This window comes from Nannospalax galili, unplaced genomic scaffold (assembly GCF_000622305.1).
Source record: "Nannospalax galili isolate Female #2095 unplaced genomic scaffold, S.galili_v1.0 scaffold346, whole genome shotgun sequence".
In the NCBI taxonomy this organism is placed as follows: Eukaryota; Metazoa; Chordata; class Mammalia; order Rodentia; family Spalacidae; genus Nannospalax; species Nannospalax galili.
Genome location: NW_008357637.1, coordinates 3,182,904 through 3,197,702, shown reverse-complemented (window position 1 = coordinate 3,197,702; position 14,799 = coordinate 3,182,904). Strand labels below are relative to the sequence as shown.

At 43.3% G+C, this 14,799-nt stretch overlaps 1 protein-coding gene across 3 annotated transcripts; it reads right to left on the bottom strand.

The window, feature by feature from the left end:
- Window positions 1-2,096: 2,096 nt before the first annotated feature.
- On the bottom strand, window positions 2,097-13,161 carry Cdca7 (cell division cycle associated 7). 3 transcript variants are annotated; one of them, XM_029557304.1, is made up of 11 exons: window positions 13,007-13,123; window positions 11,415-11,578; window positions 10,185-10,307; window positions 9,534-9,770; window positions 6,493-6,729; window positions 5,571-5,645; window positions 4,554-4,760; window positions 4,093-4,230; window positions 3,324-3,473; window positions 2,887-3,023; window positions 2,097-2,590 (listed from the first exon to the last, which is right to left on the bottom strand). In XM_029557304.1, the coding sequence occupies exons 3-11, from the start codon at window positions 10,263-10,265 to the stop codon at window positions 2,560-2,562; spliced, it is 1,293 nt and encodes a 430-aa protein (XP_029413164.1). In that variant the 5' UTR covers window positions 10,266-10,307; window positions 11,415-11,578; window positions 13,007-13,123; the 3' UTR covers window positions 2,097-2,559. The 3 variants fall into 3 exon arrangements, with proteins under 3 accessions (XP_029413164.1, XP_008853500.1, XP_008853501.1); XM_008855278.3 differs by lacking the exon at window positions 11,415-11,578 and having other exon boundaries at window positions 13,007-13,161; XM_008855279.3 differs by lacking the exons at window positions 9,534-9,770; window positions 11,415-11,578 and having other exon boundaries at window positions 13,007-13,161.
- Window positions 13,162-14,799: the final 1,638 nt, after the last annotated feature.

Sequence of the window (14,799 nt, the reverse complement as noted above, 5' to 3'; positions counted from 1 at the left end):
TTTGGATTCATACAGAATGTACACCAAGTAGAAAATGTTCAGCTTGATTCTCCCCATATGACCTTAAGTCATGACTTCCCAGCTAAGTGTGGTTTAAAACACAGAAAGTGTCCTAGTTTGCTTTCTACAGCTGTGGAAGAACACTCTGACCAAAAACTACTTGGGGAGGAAAGGGGTTAATTTTGCCCTAGAACTTACAGTTCATCATGGAGGGGAGCGAGGGTCCGAACCTGGAGACAGGAACTGTTAAATACAGACCACAGAGAAACACTGCTTACTGGCTTGCTCCTCTGGCCTGTGTCTTATAAAACCCAGGACCATATGCCCAAGAGTGGCACCGCCCAATGGGCTGGGGGGCCCCCACATCATTCAACAATCAAGAAAATGCCTCACAGACCAATAAAGTTAATTCTCCAGTTAAGGTCCCTTGACCCGGGTGTGTCAAGTCAACAACTGACTATCCAGCACAGCAAGCTTTTTCTATTAAGTGCTAAGTTTTACATATTTTAGGTTGGTGGCTCATACCATACGCAGTAGGCTCTGACCTATGGATTGTAATTAGCCAATCCTGGTCAGAAATTGGGTTATAAGAGCTTTTTTGAGGGACTGAAAAGATGGCCCAGCAGAACACTTGCTACTCTTGGAGAGGACCAGAGTTTGAGTCTCAGCACCCATGTCAGGCAGTTGTGAGCTGAACTGTCTTTTAACTCTAGTTCCAAGGGACTCTGATGTCCTTTTCTGGCTTCCCAGGGCACCTGCAGTATACACTAACACAAACACATAAAGTTGTTCTATTTTTAAAGAGTTTTTTTTTTTGAGACAGGATCTTGCTCAGTAACCCAAAATGGCCTCAAGCTTGCAGTCCTCCAGCCTCTGCCTCCAGAGAATTGGGATCACAGATATGTACCACCACGCCCAGCTCTTGGAATTCTTTCCCTTTCATTTTCTAGTTCTGTCTTGAAACCTCAAGGCATAACACGCATTTAATAAATATTTGAAGAATTGATAAAAGCAGCCAAGTATTGCAAAATCTGTCAGTTCTTGGATCTGCAAACAATGAAGGAAAACAATATACAACTTCACAAGCACTTGTGTTCCATCCAGTGACATGCTGTCTTAGCCTACAGTCTGCTTATAGCCAGAGGTCATGTCATCAAATGAGTGTTCAAAAGAGCTGGCTGGAACTTAAGCCAAAACAGAAACTCCTAGAAGAGGCAGGAATGCCCTTTCAAATTCAAGGAAAAAAGTGATTTATTTATCTTATTTATTTATTTTGAGACAAGGTCTCACTATGTAGCCCTGGTTGGCCCCAAACTCAGAGATCCACCTGCCTCTGCCTCCTGAGTGCCGAGGTTAAAAGCATGCACCACCACACCCTGCAAAACTGAGTATTTAAGAAAAAAAAAGCACACAAATTAGAACAAAGTGTTTTATTATTAAAACAAAAACCTTTGTATAAAAGCATTACAGATCAAAAGTTGTATTTACACTTAATGATTCAAGGTCCAATTGAGTATCAGAAACCAAGTGGGCACAGCAATAGGTTACACATGCAAGGAAATCAGAAACATACAAGATTCCACTCCTGCCAAATGATCTGACTAAAGCACAGGGGGAGGGAGGGCTGACACTCAGCATCTGTGCAGAAACTAAAATGGCAGAGGTAAAGTGTTTAACAAGCGGTTCAATTATCCATCTCTAAACAGGCACTTTCCATTGTTAAGAGACTCCCTGTACACAGCCACCCCAGGATAATTTCTTCATGAATCTAAAACAAGAAATCAAAGCTTAACTAGTAATGTGAAGTTTCTGAAGTTTTACACCAAGAATTCAAATCAGCCTATTCCAGAGTTTCTTAATTTCCTATAATGTCTTTTCTGTAACAATTTAAGTAATATGGTACAAGGATGTGCCACTTAAAGTTAAGGTGTAAGAACTGAGCAGCAACTGAGTCTCAACTGTAACAACTTGTACACTGAGCACAGTATAAATTCTTGAGAGCCATTCATTTGTTGAACCTAATACTCCACTTTGCAACAATTGCCTATTTTTTCCACATGGTTTAAAGACTTTTGTGCCTTTTTTTTCCACTTAAAATGTCAACTAATATGAACACAACTGTATCCAGGTTTTTGTATAAACAAGTGAAAGGGCTATTCTCTGGAACTCAATAGAACAGTTAGTTAACACTCCTGTACCTCTAAGTGCTTGGGTTTTATGGGTGTGTTCAGGGACTTGTTCAACACCAATTAAACCAAATATGCTTTTATAAAACTGTCACTTTAAAAAGAATTCAGAAACTAAGTGGCAAGGATGCTACAAGGTAGGGCCAGGACAAGCACAGCTTTGAGAAACTACATGTAGATAAACGTATAGCCAGCAGTATCCCTTCCACGATGTACCAGAAACAAGTACAAATCTACCAAGATTAACCTGATTTAAGTTTTCTAAGACAGAATGACCACCAAGATTCTTCCTCTGGTTTCAATCAAGGACATCATCAAGAACTTTAGCAAGACAGACTTGGGAAGCGGGAGGTAGGCAGCGCAACTCCAGGTACTATGCTTGCATTTCAAATTCCTGCTTCAGACTGTGAAAGAGAAAAGGGGAACAACACAAGATAGAGGTTTTCCCTTTTAATTTAGTTATTTTTATTTTATGTGTATTAGTGTTTGCCTGCATGTATGTAAGTGCACCACGTGCATTAAGGCAAGAGTTTTCAATAAAGAATTCCCTTTGAAAAGCTAAATTCATTTCTTGATTGAGTCATATGGTCAATGCATGTGTCTTAGACATGTGAACTTCTATCATCGCTTATTAGGTTTATTAAGACATATAAATGAATCTAAGATTCATAGATGTGGAAGAGAAAATAGCAGCCATTACCTTTTCAAGTAAGCATGCACGTTTCCAAAGCCATGGTATTTGGCTAAATACACAAGGACCCCAGTCGCACACCGTCCATCTCGCTGGCGGCAGAAGCTGCAGTTGCAGATTCCTCGACAAGGAGGGCAATGCCAGTTCTGAAGAATTGTGAAGAAGAACCTTGAAGCTAAACCTCACTTTCTCTCTACTTGCTTATCCTCTCTTAGCCTTTAAGGTATTAGCATTAATCCATCAGTGGGTTAACCACTGAGGTATTAGAGCACTTGCCCAGCTCTAATACCCTGGGTATGCAAGGCCCTGGGTTCCAGCCCCAGCAACACAAAAACACTATAGGCTGATGTGTCTACCCTGAAAGAGCATTTCCCAATGCCAAGGGCTCAAGCTCATCCCCCAGCCATCAAGGCCCCAGGACCAAGCCCACCCTCCAAGGCACCTACTGGGTCCAGCAAAGCATCTTTAACCTCTTCGCCATAACGGTTTCGAAGGCAGGGACCGCAAAACTGGCCCCGAATGCCCCAGCACTCTGGGTTTCTGCAGTTTGTTTTGGTGTCAATAGTTTTCTGGCGGCACTGATGACAAGTCGAGCCCTAAAGTAAAGACCGAAAAAGTAAAAATCAAGCAAGTACTGCTTTTTGCTATCTTTCTCTAATGGCATAAAGAACATCCTGAGTAGTAAAGGATCTGACAGTTGGTCTCTGAAGCTTATTTCTCACACATATATGCAGGTCTGAAAAACATCTCAAGCAAAGCACTTTCATTCAGTTGGCAGGTGCACCAGTTAATACCATCAAAACTATTTGGGAGGCGGGGGCTCAGCCTTAGTTATAGAATCCTTGCCTGGCATACCTGAGATCCTGAGTTTGAACCCCAGCATGGGAAAAAGAAAATCCTGCCCCAATCCATTTGTTTTCCCTTTTCCAAATCCATTTTTATCTTTAGCCTACCACTGTATTCCCAGCAGCTATCTATGCACGCACACATAATGATCCACAGTAAATCCATGTTGAATTAATCAATTTATAAATTAAGAAAAGATTTAACACTACTGCAGACTTCCTAGGCAGATAATTCAATCCCAGGCACACTGTAAAACTCTTCTTGCAGGCTCATGTGTCCAGACCTCACACTGCTCAGCACTCAGGGATAGATGCTATCTGTGCCCCTCACCCCATTTTTACATTTCCAGACAGAACCCAGGGCTCTCACCAGTGAGCGGTTATAGATCTTCTCTCGAGAGTTGCTGCAGATGTTCTCCAACTCTTCCTCTGAGATTTCTTCCACAGGGCGAATTACATGTGGAAGGGTCATGGATCCATGACGACGAATTCTGGGCATGTCATCATCCTATGTGACAAGAAGCATGAGGCAAGAGTTTTCTCGGGGTCTTTATGGAAACTGCTTTCAAAGAAAATTCAACCTGAGAAACCCCTCTTGGAAAGAAGCCAAGTCTCTTTGTAAGGATAACTGGTTAAAATTATGGAAAAACTTCCTGCAATGTGTGGAGGCTGAAAATCTGACTTGTCAGCTCCCTAAACTCAGTTTATGTAATGTTAATGATTCAGAATGGTTTGGGAAAAGTATTTAAGTTGGATCTTTGGGCACTGAGGCTATGCATTCACGATGCTATGACTCCAAAAGATGAAAACCAGATACCAAAGAACACTCACATTCATGTAGCTGTCCACAGACTTCCTCTTTCTCACCAGCATGTACTTATCTTCTTCCTCTTCCTCTTCCTCCTCCTCCTCCTCCTCCATGGGCAGAGCACCCGAGGACCCCAGGATACGGGACCTGGACCTGGTAAGAGGCCTGGCTCTCCGTTCAGGGTTCCTCCTGGAAGCCACACCTGGGAATGTACGTCTTCTAGGCTTTGACTGCAGAACAAAATACACAAGATGGATCTACTTAGTCCCTAACAAAGAGAAGCAGCACTCTGGAGAACTCACCTTCTCCTTAAGGAGTTATTAAAAGCAGAGCTCCATTTTCATATTTTCTTTGTTCTTTTTATAATGTGTGGACAATAAACAAAAGCCATATGATCATTATAATTCTTATTTATTCCTATATTCAGTTCTACCATTGATCCTGTCACTTACTGAAAATATAAAATCTGAGCTGTTATACTCCAAAAACCTTTCCTGTATCTCTCGATCCCTGGCACATATATGTTATCTCCATATGGTACAAAAGAATATTTTTGGTTTCTTTCTTCCCTTCCCTGCTGGCTTCCAGCCTGCCTCCCAGTAAAGCAGGTTTTCCTCTTCTACCACAACAGATACACCAAATTCTCCCATCGCACCAGCTTCATCCCTTGAGATGAAGGACATGGCCTATGATTCGTAGGACATGACTTGACACAGAAATCGCGTTTCCCTTCTCTTCCCTCATTTTGATTTTAGAAACATCTATTTTGCATTTATCATGTACAAAAAAATTGTCAATTGGGAACACAAAAACAAGTCTTCAGTCTTCCCTGATGCTGAGCTTGGTCTAGCTAGGAAGGAGAGGAACAATCAAAAGGAATGTGGCCACGGGGTGGTAGGGAGAAACCAAAGCGCTCAGGATGCAGTCAGGAGGCTGCTTTGAGTGTCTAGAAGACCACACAAATAAGGAAATAGATTCTAAGATCTCATAGAAATCTACCCTAGGCTTGCCTCAAACAACTCTACAAAACAAACACTTACCCTTTCAGATCTGCGGCCCAGAAGGGAACGTCTTGCTCCAGGGAAGGTTCCCAATTCTGACATAAGTTTTGCAAGCTAAAAAAGGGGTAAAAGTAAACAGAAGTTTTAACTGCAGAAAATGAGCGACTAACTTATGGAAATAAAGCTAGCCCATCTCATAACTTTGTATTTAGTATGTTGACAGAGTCAGATTATGAGTTTTCCTCTATGCTTATCCTACCCTTTGATTTGAAAAAGCAGCTGGCGATGTAGTTCAGTAGTCTAGGGTACAAACTGAAGCTCTGGGTCCAATCCCTAGTACCAAACAACAGGAAACTCAAAACAAAGAAAAAATAAAGTTGGTTTAGGAAAAAATGGCCTTTTTGAGGAGGGAGGATTGCTGGGGATCAGTCCCAGGGCCTCACACGTGTTAATAAGCATGGACTCTACCAATGAGCTACACCCTCAGCCCCAAGAAACACATTTCAAAGGCTGGAGAGAGTGCTCAGTGATTAAAAGTGTGTACTGTACTTATGGAGCGCCAGAGTTGGGTTCCCAGTACCCACTTTGGGCAGCTCTCACAACTGCCACAACTCCAGCTCTGGGGGACCCAACACCCTTTTCTGGCTTCTACACACTTGTGGTATACACCCCCCCCACACACACACACCCCACATATAAAGAAAATTAAATCTTCAGGGCTGAGCATGGTGATGCATGCCTTTAATCCCAACACTCAGAGGGCAGAGGGCAGTGGATCCCAGTGAGTTTGAGATCAGCCTGAGATACATAGTGAGAACTGTCTCAGAAAAATAAAATAAAAAATTTAAAGCATATATCAAGTCTTTACAACCACATGTAATAAAATTCTTAGGACACAGGTAGAGGTAACAAGCTGCTTAGAGAAATGTTAGGAAAGGTTCTAACACATCCAAACACCTACCATTGCTTTGTTTTGCTTTATATTTAAAGCCCTCTTTTCTAGAAAGTTCATGCCATCTTCCTCTTCAGAGTCAGAATGGGAATCAGTAGCAGAGGTCTGGGAGGGCTGTGAAGGGACTGCTTTTTTGTTGGCTGTCCCCCTGGTACTTCGTGCTGGAAACTTCATGGCCACCCTGAGAGGTCCAGGGTGTCGGCACTGGCTGCGGGTTCTGCAGCCCTCCCGGTCCACTGGCAGTCTCTAAGTCAACCAGAGCAAGGGAACCATTAAGGATTAAGCTGCACCAGTGCCTACTACAAAATCCTTTTGGAATAAAAGACATGCGAGCAAATCAATTTTAACTGAACAGCGAGGACCATGGGAATCAAAATCAAAACTTGCAAATGAATACAATGTGAGTACATCCTCACTAGGACACATTGCCTGAGCCAAGAAACCTGTGTTTCTGAACCATTTTTTAAAATATGGAACCCCCTGCCTCTTTCTGAAACATTTCTTTAAAAATGGTCTTCATTTATCATCAAAGAATTCCTACAGGAACAACTATATTCACCTATGAGCATGGTCTCAACACATATGGTGATATCAAAAGACTATCTTAAACTGTCTCAATTCCCCCAGCCATTTTAAAAAATTGTGATTAAAAATACATATAATTGCCATTTTAACTGCTTTTAACTGTGTAGATGAATGGCGCTGAATACACTGTTGTGCTGCCTTCACCCAAAGTTCTCATCTTTCCTAACTGAAACTTCAATAGTCAGTCCTGTTGGTGGCCCATGCCTATAAGCCCAGCACTCAATAGTTCCAGGCTAGCCTGGGCTATTCAGCAAGTTCTAGGCCAGTGTGAGCTACACTGTTTAAGACCCTATCTCAAAAGCAAGAAAGCAAAAAAATAAGTAAAACAAAATCTCCCAACTCCTCCTACCACCAGCCCCTGGCAACCAGCCTCCTGCCTCTGAATTTGGCTAGACTAGGTATCACTCAAATTAACTTTTTAAAGCTTAAAATAAAAAACTTCCCAGATTCCAAGTGTAAATCAAGACCAAGATAATATATCATTTCAAAACCACTAGTGGAGCTAAATCAGACAGAAAATAACAAGTGTTACCAAGAAAATGGAGAAACTAGAACCCTCAGAACACTTCTGGTAGGAACACGATGATGCACCTACTTTTGAAAAGCTGTCAGTTAACCAAAAGGTTAAATACAAGGTCATTATAGTCCCAGCCATTCCACTCCTAGGTACAGACCCAAGAGTGTCTGTCCACAAAGAACCTGGACATGAATGTTCATGACAGCACTATTCATAATAGTTTAAAAAAGTAGAAACATGGCCAAGAGAGATGGGTCAGCATGTAACGGCACTTGCGGGCAAGTCTGACCATGAGTTTGATCCTGGAGCCCACATGGTAGAAGGAAAGAACAATGCCCACAAGCAGTCCTTTGACCTCCACGTGTGCCATCTCCCCCAACACAGACACACACTCAAATAAATGTAAAAAAATTGTAATTTCTTTTTCTTTCATATGTATAGTGTGCATGTGTGTGTGAATGCACTTTTTTTCTTGTGTGTGTATACATGTGGGGACACACATGCACCTGTGTGTGGAGTCCTGGGGTTAGTATCAGGAATCATCCTCGCTCTGGAGATCCTCTCTCTGCCTTCCGAAGTTGGAATTACAGACGGGCCACCACACCACTTGTCATTTAAAAATCTAGGTTTCTAGGGAATGAACTCAGGTCTTTAAGGTCACAGGGCAAGCTGAGCCCTGCAGCCCCTAAAAACTTTTCTTTTCCTTTTTTCGTCTTTTTGAGACAAATTCTGCCTGCAGCCCCAACTGGCCTGGAACTCACTATGTATACCAGGCTGGTCTTGAACTCAGAGATCCTCCTGCCCCTGCCTCCCAAGTGCTGGGATTACAGGCGTGCACCACCACACCCGGCTTCTAAAAGTTTTCTTGATAGGCTGGGGGTGTAGCTCAGTGGTAGATATATATGTATGTTTAGGACATGCAAGACCTTGGGTTTGATACCAAGCACTGCAAGTAAGTATTCCCATGCACAGCTTTTAGTGTTCATGGATAGAGAACATAAAACTACAAAAAAACCTTTCATGAATTCTTAACTCTTTTAACCAACTGCCATTTTATTAATTACAGGTCATACCTACAAAGAACTGAAAGACTGCCTAGAATAGCCAAGCCACTGACAATGGGTCACTTCCAGATCTGTAGACTGGCCCCAGCTAACAAATGCCAATCAGTGTCAATTTGGACCAACATCTGTTAGAGGAAACATGTATTAGCACAAATAGTGTTAAAACAGCCTGGGGCAAGCTCACAGCTGTGTCATTCAAGTGGTGGCCTACAGACAATGGTGCCAGGCATGTGAGGTGAAGAGCATACATGTGATTGTAATGAACACACCACTTCCTCAGGAGCAAATCTTAGGATGAGACACTGCAGAAGGCAGTCTGGTCAGGGAGTGGGGCATAGGCACAACAGCAGCCTGAACAGAGGTGACAGAGCTGAGAGGTGAGGGAGCATGCCCAGGAAAAGCAGAACAGGCAGCAAGCAAACACAGAAGCAACAGCCCTGCTCATGCACACAGCCCTCCAAGGGTCTCAAGATGTAGGCACAGTTAGAACTATGGAGCCCAGCCTTGCCAGACTGCTCCATGTCAGGACTGAGCTGAGCACCTGCACAGAAATGCCAGTGTACCTAATCTTTAGGACACATGTGCTCCCTTTGATTTGCCTGGATCTGGAGTAATGGAAATCTGGAGGGTGGACAAGTGTATTTACCAAGTTTCCAAGATTTTCCAGAACCTAAAAACCTAAGACCTACAAGGAGGACATTGGCAAAAAGTGCTTAATGACAAAAAGAAAATAGTCATAATCTTAGAAAGATCAGTAAGGTCTCTTGGCTGGACTACAAGGAAATGCATTAGGGGAGCATAAAAAAGGGAGATTTCAAAAAGCAAATCTCTCCTGCCTCCAAATGGACTTCACTTCTTGATACTGGTGAAATTCTCAAACTCACCATTTCATCTTGTATCTCACTCTCTGAGAAACCGCAAAATGATTCATCGTCAGAGTCAGCATGAAAAATACTGGCCAGTTCATTAGTGACATCTGGCCTTGGTTTCTGTAAAAATCCACAATGGTTTAATACATCTTGCACCTCACTTTCTGAAAAGCCGCAGAAAGATTCATTATCAGAGTCCTCATAAAAAACATTTGCGAGTTCTTCACTGATATCTGACCTGAATTTAGGTTTCTGTAAAATAAATAAATAAATGTGGTTGTGGATTTTTTTTTTTTCAAGAACCAATTTTCCATAAACCGTGCAGAGAGCAAATCACATTTACAAGTGCACTACAAGAGAATAGCTTTTGTTACAAAGAAAAACGGTTCAGAGGTTTACAAATGACTTCTGAGTTGTTATGGCAAATCATGAGGCATGTTAGGTTAGGCGACATTTCAAAAGGACAGAATAAGTAGCTAATCTACCTCCAACAATTACTACCTAGAACCACAGCAAAGAGGGAAATGAAATTACAGTGCATACTGTATTTTTCGAATGGCTGTATAGAAATGCAGGCAAAAGCAAGCAGTTTTAATCATGTACAAAGCATTTGGGGCATTTTGAGCACTGCAGACTCAATTCTGTTTATTCTCAGGCAGCACTTACCGTGTTTGCAAAATTATCAGAGGCAAAGCTGTCACAACTGTCATCAGAGGATGACGAGGTTTCCATGGAAATCAACTTCATATATCTGAAATTCTTTAAGTTCTTTACTCTGAGATCCTTTTGCTGCAAATAGAAATGGCAACACTATTAAGTGGGCCACTTCCTGCAGTATGTAACTAAAGACATCATTTCTTAGTTTAGTAGGCTTAAACAGCAGAGTAGATGGACACATTTTTTTCACACCCTACAGAGAAAAAAAAGAGATTGGCAATTGCTACAAAAAAAAATTCAAACCCAGGTCAATTCTAAGAAAGAATCCTTTTGGAGAGGTTTTAATGGTATTTATCAATTTATTCAAGCATCTGGAGACACTTCTCTTCTACCTCAACAACCCCTGAACTCTCTTAGCATTACAGTGAGCTCCATAGGAGTTTAACACTAACTCCTAAAATCCAACCTCATTTTTTCTAATTGAACTGTACTTCCAAAAGGAAATTTCAAAAGTACAAAATGGCAGAGCAATTTTTTCTCCCTCAGCCAAAATCAAGCTAATGAGGTCTTTTTATATAAGCTTTGGGCTTCTGTACTGTGATGCTAATTTCCCAAACTACAAAAATTGGGCAGGACCTCTGCTTTAAGATGGCAGCCTTCCAAACAGGCCCTGTTCCAATCAGGAGGAGTAGAGATTTTGCACAAGTCCTTACAAATCAAGTATTATCAACTTGGTAAACTCACAGTACAAGAAGCCAAGTTAAAGGTCAACTAGCACTCCAAACCCAGGTGGAATACTGATTCCATTTTAGCACTCTATTACCCTGGCCTTCATTCAGCTCTTTCTAACGGTCCCTTACTTAAGATTAGAATTTTTTTAGGGCTGGGATTGTAGTTCAGTGGCAGAGTATTTGCCTAACATTTGAGGACCTGGGGTTGATCCCCAGCATGTGGTGGGGAAGGCACATTTTTAAAAAGGCTTTTCATAAGGTCAAATTACTTAGACATATGAAAATGCTCCATTCTTTCTGAGCAGACAGTCCTGCACCGTTTACCAGAAAGTGCAACTGGGACCTTGTATACAAAGGATAGATGTTTCTGCCATCTCTTAGCATTTAACAGGATTTCCTAAGGATTGCAACTAGTTCTTATACTTTTATTCTCTTAAACAGAGCCAAGTAAGAGCAATATGTCCATACTGAAAACCTAAAAGAAGTTCTTCTAGTCTTACAAGAATACCTATATGCTGGGTGTTAGAAGGACAGAACATTCTGGACTTTCTTCATCTAACACTTCATTTCAGCCTCTTCCATTCAACAACATTATTTCCAAGATGATTGCAACCCAACCTGCTCACGTGCCTAGTATACACCCTTCAATCATCTTGGGAAGTCTCCCCTATCCTAAAGGGAGGAAACCACAATAACAAGTGGAATTACAAAACATAAATGTTGCGTGTATTTATAATAAATGCTACAAGCTGAAAGAGATCTTGGAAACACCCATTTTCCAGATAAGGAAATTCACGCCCTCCAGATGAAATGACAGCACAGCTCCTTAAATGACTTCAAGAATTCCCCCTACCCGTATTCATTAAACGACCTCCAAGACAGCCTGAAGGAAGGGAGGGCATTCTGCAGGAAGCTGTCCAGGGCAACAGGTTTTAACATGCCAGGGCAGACCCAAAGTCATTTACCAGGCAAATACACCTTTGGAGCAAAAGGTATAGAAAACAAAGCAATGGTCACGCCTGGAATGAACTTTCTTAGTAGGCATAACTAATTCCATTTATGGCAGGTCTCTGTGGCAGACATTAAGCTAGCTTAATTCTTTTGCAGCAGAAGTGCTGTCATTAACCTCTTTTAAATGAGGAAAACTGAAGCTTGGTGGGAGGAAACCGATTATTCAAGTCACATGATGGCCCAAATTTGAACCCAGGCGTGCCAGATTCCAAGCCAAGCTAACACATGCCTTCCTTCCAAGAATTTAAAGCTAAATTCCTCCTGGGCGGAGACCAGGCTCCGAAACCACGCCCCTCCGGCCCACCCACGTGGGTCCCGAATCTCTGATACTTCCTTTCCACCCATCCCCCTCAACCCCCTTCTGCCCTCACCCGGGCAGGACCTAAGTTATGGCTTCCGTTAAAAGCAAAAACTAACGTTCCATTCGGGGCAACTCAAAGCAGTGGATGAGGCTAGGATGGTAGGAGAGAGGGAGTGGGGACCGACTAACCGGTCCAAGCGAATGGGTTGCATCCCTAGGCCCCTTTGCTGCCTTTAACACTGCAAGCAACTAAAACAATGCCTTCCCCCCAGGGCACACAAGCAAAGTTCTAAGAGATGCGCTGGTTAGACCTGAAACTCCAAACCCGCAGACCCAGGTGGCTTCAGCCGCAGAAGCTGCCCGGGACAGAGGCGGCCAGGGGGCGCGTCCCAGGGACACCCAGTGCGCGCGGGTGGAAGTCACGCGCCTACCCCGAGGCGTGTGCGGGATACGGCTGTGCACAGGGCGAGGTCCAGCCCCGCGCCTCAGGCTCCCACGTGCACCTCGGACGCACATGCCTCGGGTTTCCCCATCGCTGCCAAACATCATGCAACGAGCTCACTTGTAACGCTCGCAAGCTGGCCGGAGCAACCCCGGGATCCTGAGTTATCTCCCGTGTGCAAAAAGAAGAAAGAACAAATCTGCCATTTCCCCAGCTGAACGACGCCCAGGACCAGCCCGGGTGAATAAGCAGCGCCGGGCTGCGGAGTCAGAAGGAGTTGGCCCCGGCCCGCCCGCGTCCGGCACCCACCGCGCCCGCCCCTCGGGTGCTCCCGGCCGGCCCTCACCCGCGCGCGGCGAGCCTCCATGCTGGCTGCGGGCGCTCAGGCACTCGGAGCCGGCAGAGCTAAGCAGCGGAGCTCCGCGCGCACTCGGAGCAGGAGCGGCGGGATAGTGGGGCAGCGAGTGGGGCGCGCACACCGCGACCCGGGGGGGCGGGGCCCGCCGGTTTTCCCGCGCCGGGACGCAGGTCCTGCAAGCTGAAATAACTGCAACAAAAGCGCGCGCCTGAAGCGCCGGAGTTCTGGGAAGAATGCAGCGGTCTCTATAATCTCAGCCTGTATGATCTCCTTGAACGATACTAAATTGACCTTAGAACAGTGGCGCTCTGGGGACTTGGCGCAGCCTGCTATTTATGAAGCTGCGCAGTCCTGGGCGAGTGGCGCGAAAGTGGCCGGCGTGGTCCCCCGGCTGGCCCGCTGATTTGCATGAGTTCCCGGGCCTGGAGGGAGAGCCGCCCCGTCACTTTCTTGCGGCTGCGATTTACAGTCTCCCCAAAATGGATAAGTGCCAAAAAAAATCCTGCACACACACCATCCACAATTAGTCCATTTACCCTGGGCGTAGCACCTCTTATCTGGCCATCACGTTATTATCTGGGGTAATAAAGATGAATAAGCCCCGATGCGTCCAGAAGTCACAGGAATTCGACTCTTTAGACCATGGGTTTTAAAGTAGCAAGCAGCCACTGCAGTTCAGTGAAGACTTACCTGGAGGGTCTTTAGAGATTATCAGTCGGAGATAGAAGGTGCCGAAAATACTAACGGGAGTTAGTACGACTGTTTTTTTCTCCAAGCAAAATTTGGAATTTCCTTAATTAGAAAGTAGAGATACTTTTCATCTAAGCCGACATGACAATGGAATAACGAAATAAGTGCGGGTCTATTTTTTTCCTTTTTTGTAAAGAGCAAAAAGCTTGCTAACAACAAGAAAAGAAAAAAGAAAAGAAAAAAAACTAAGGAACTGTATTGCTTTAAAAGACCTTTATTATAATCTTAGATTTAAAACAAATGCTTGACGTGAAAGCAGTCACACTGCCCCCTTATTTCAAAACTTTTCTCAAGTCCTTGGCTATGAGGAGAGCATGCGCCGACACATAGTTCTCTCGGGATCTTGATTATAAAAACTTCTGTGTAAATAATGTGTGAAGACAGTGGATTGGAGGGAGCTTTTCTGAAACACTACTGCCCAATGGCCACCCTGCTTCTGTGCAAGAGACAAAGAACTCTAAGGTTAGGAGGCCGAAGAAGCAGCTGCTAGGTTTGTTTGGCAAAATTCCTGTTAGCGACAAGATCCTCAATAATCATTTGAGTGAATAAACTGAATAAGTGATGAACTAAAATTATCATTAGTGCAATGTCCTTAGGAGGAATACGGTTTTGAGCGAGTAAAACCGAATGTGAATATTGGTAATTGCCAGTCTCAAAAAGTAGGCAACATTAAGTCACTTGACCTACGAAAAGTTCTGATAAGAACATTTTTAGTCCTCTAGGACATGAAAAATTAATTTGGTTTACATGATTTTTTTAAGAATAAGATCTCTGGCCACCTTCTTTTTTAAAAAGATTGATAAATCTTTTCCTGCATCTGATTACTGCAGGGAACAAGTGTTAGGTAATAAGAATAGGAGCAATTGATACAATAATGCTAGTAGTGTACATTTTACACGTTAGAGAACAATTCACTAACATATAGTAAAACCCAGCAAACCACTTCAAGATAAACACACTAGAGCAGTTTTCCATATTGCAAATTCAAGCCTGTTGATGGATTGTGAAATCAATTCATTGGGCTTTAACTA

Coding starts and splice junctions, on each gene's coding strand:
- Cdca7 (XM_008855278.3), bottom strand. CDS start 13,027: ATGGAGGCTCGCCGCGCGCGG. Junction 9,771..10,184: donor CTGATAATTTTGCAAACACG/GTAAGTGCTGCC, acceptor TTTATTTTACAG/AAACCTAAATTCAGGTCAGA. Junction 3,024..3,323: donor AAGATGCTTTGCTGGACCCA/GTAGGTGCCTTG, acceptor ACAATTCTTCAG/AACTGGCATTGCCCTCCTTG.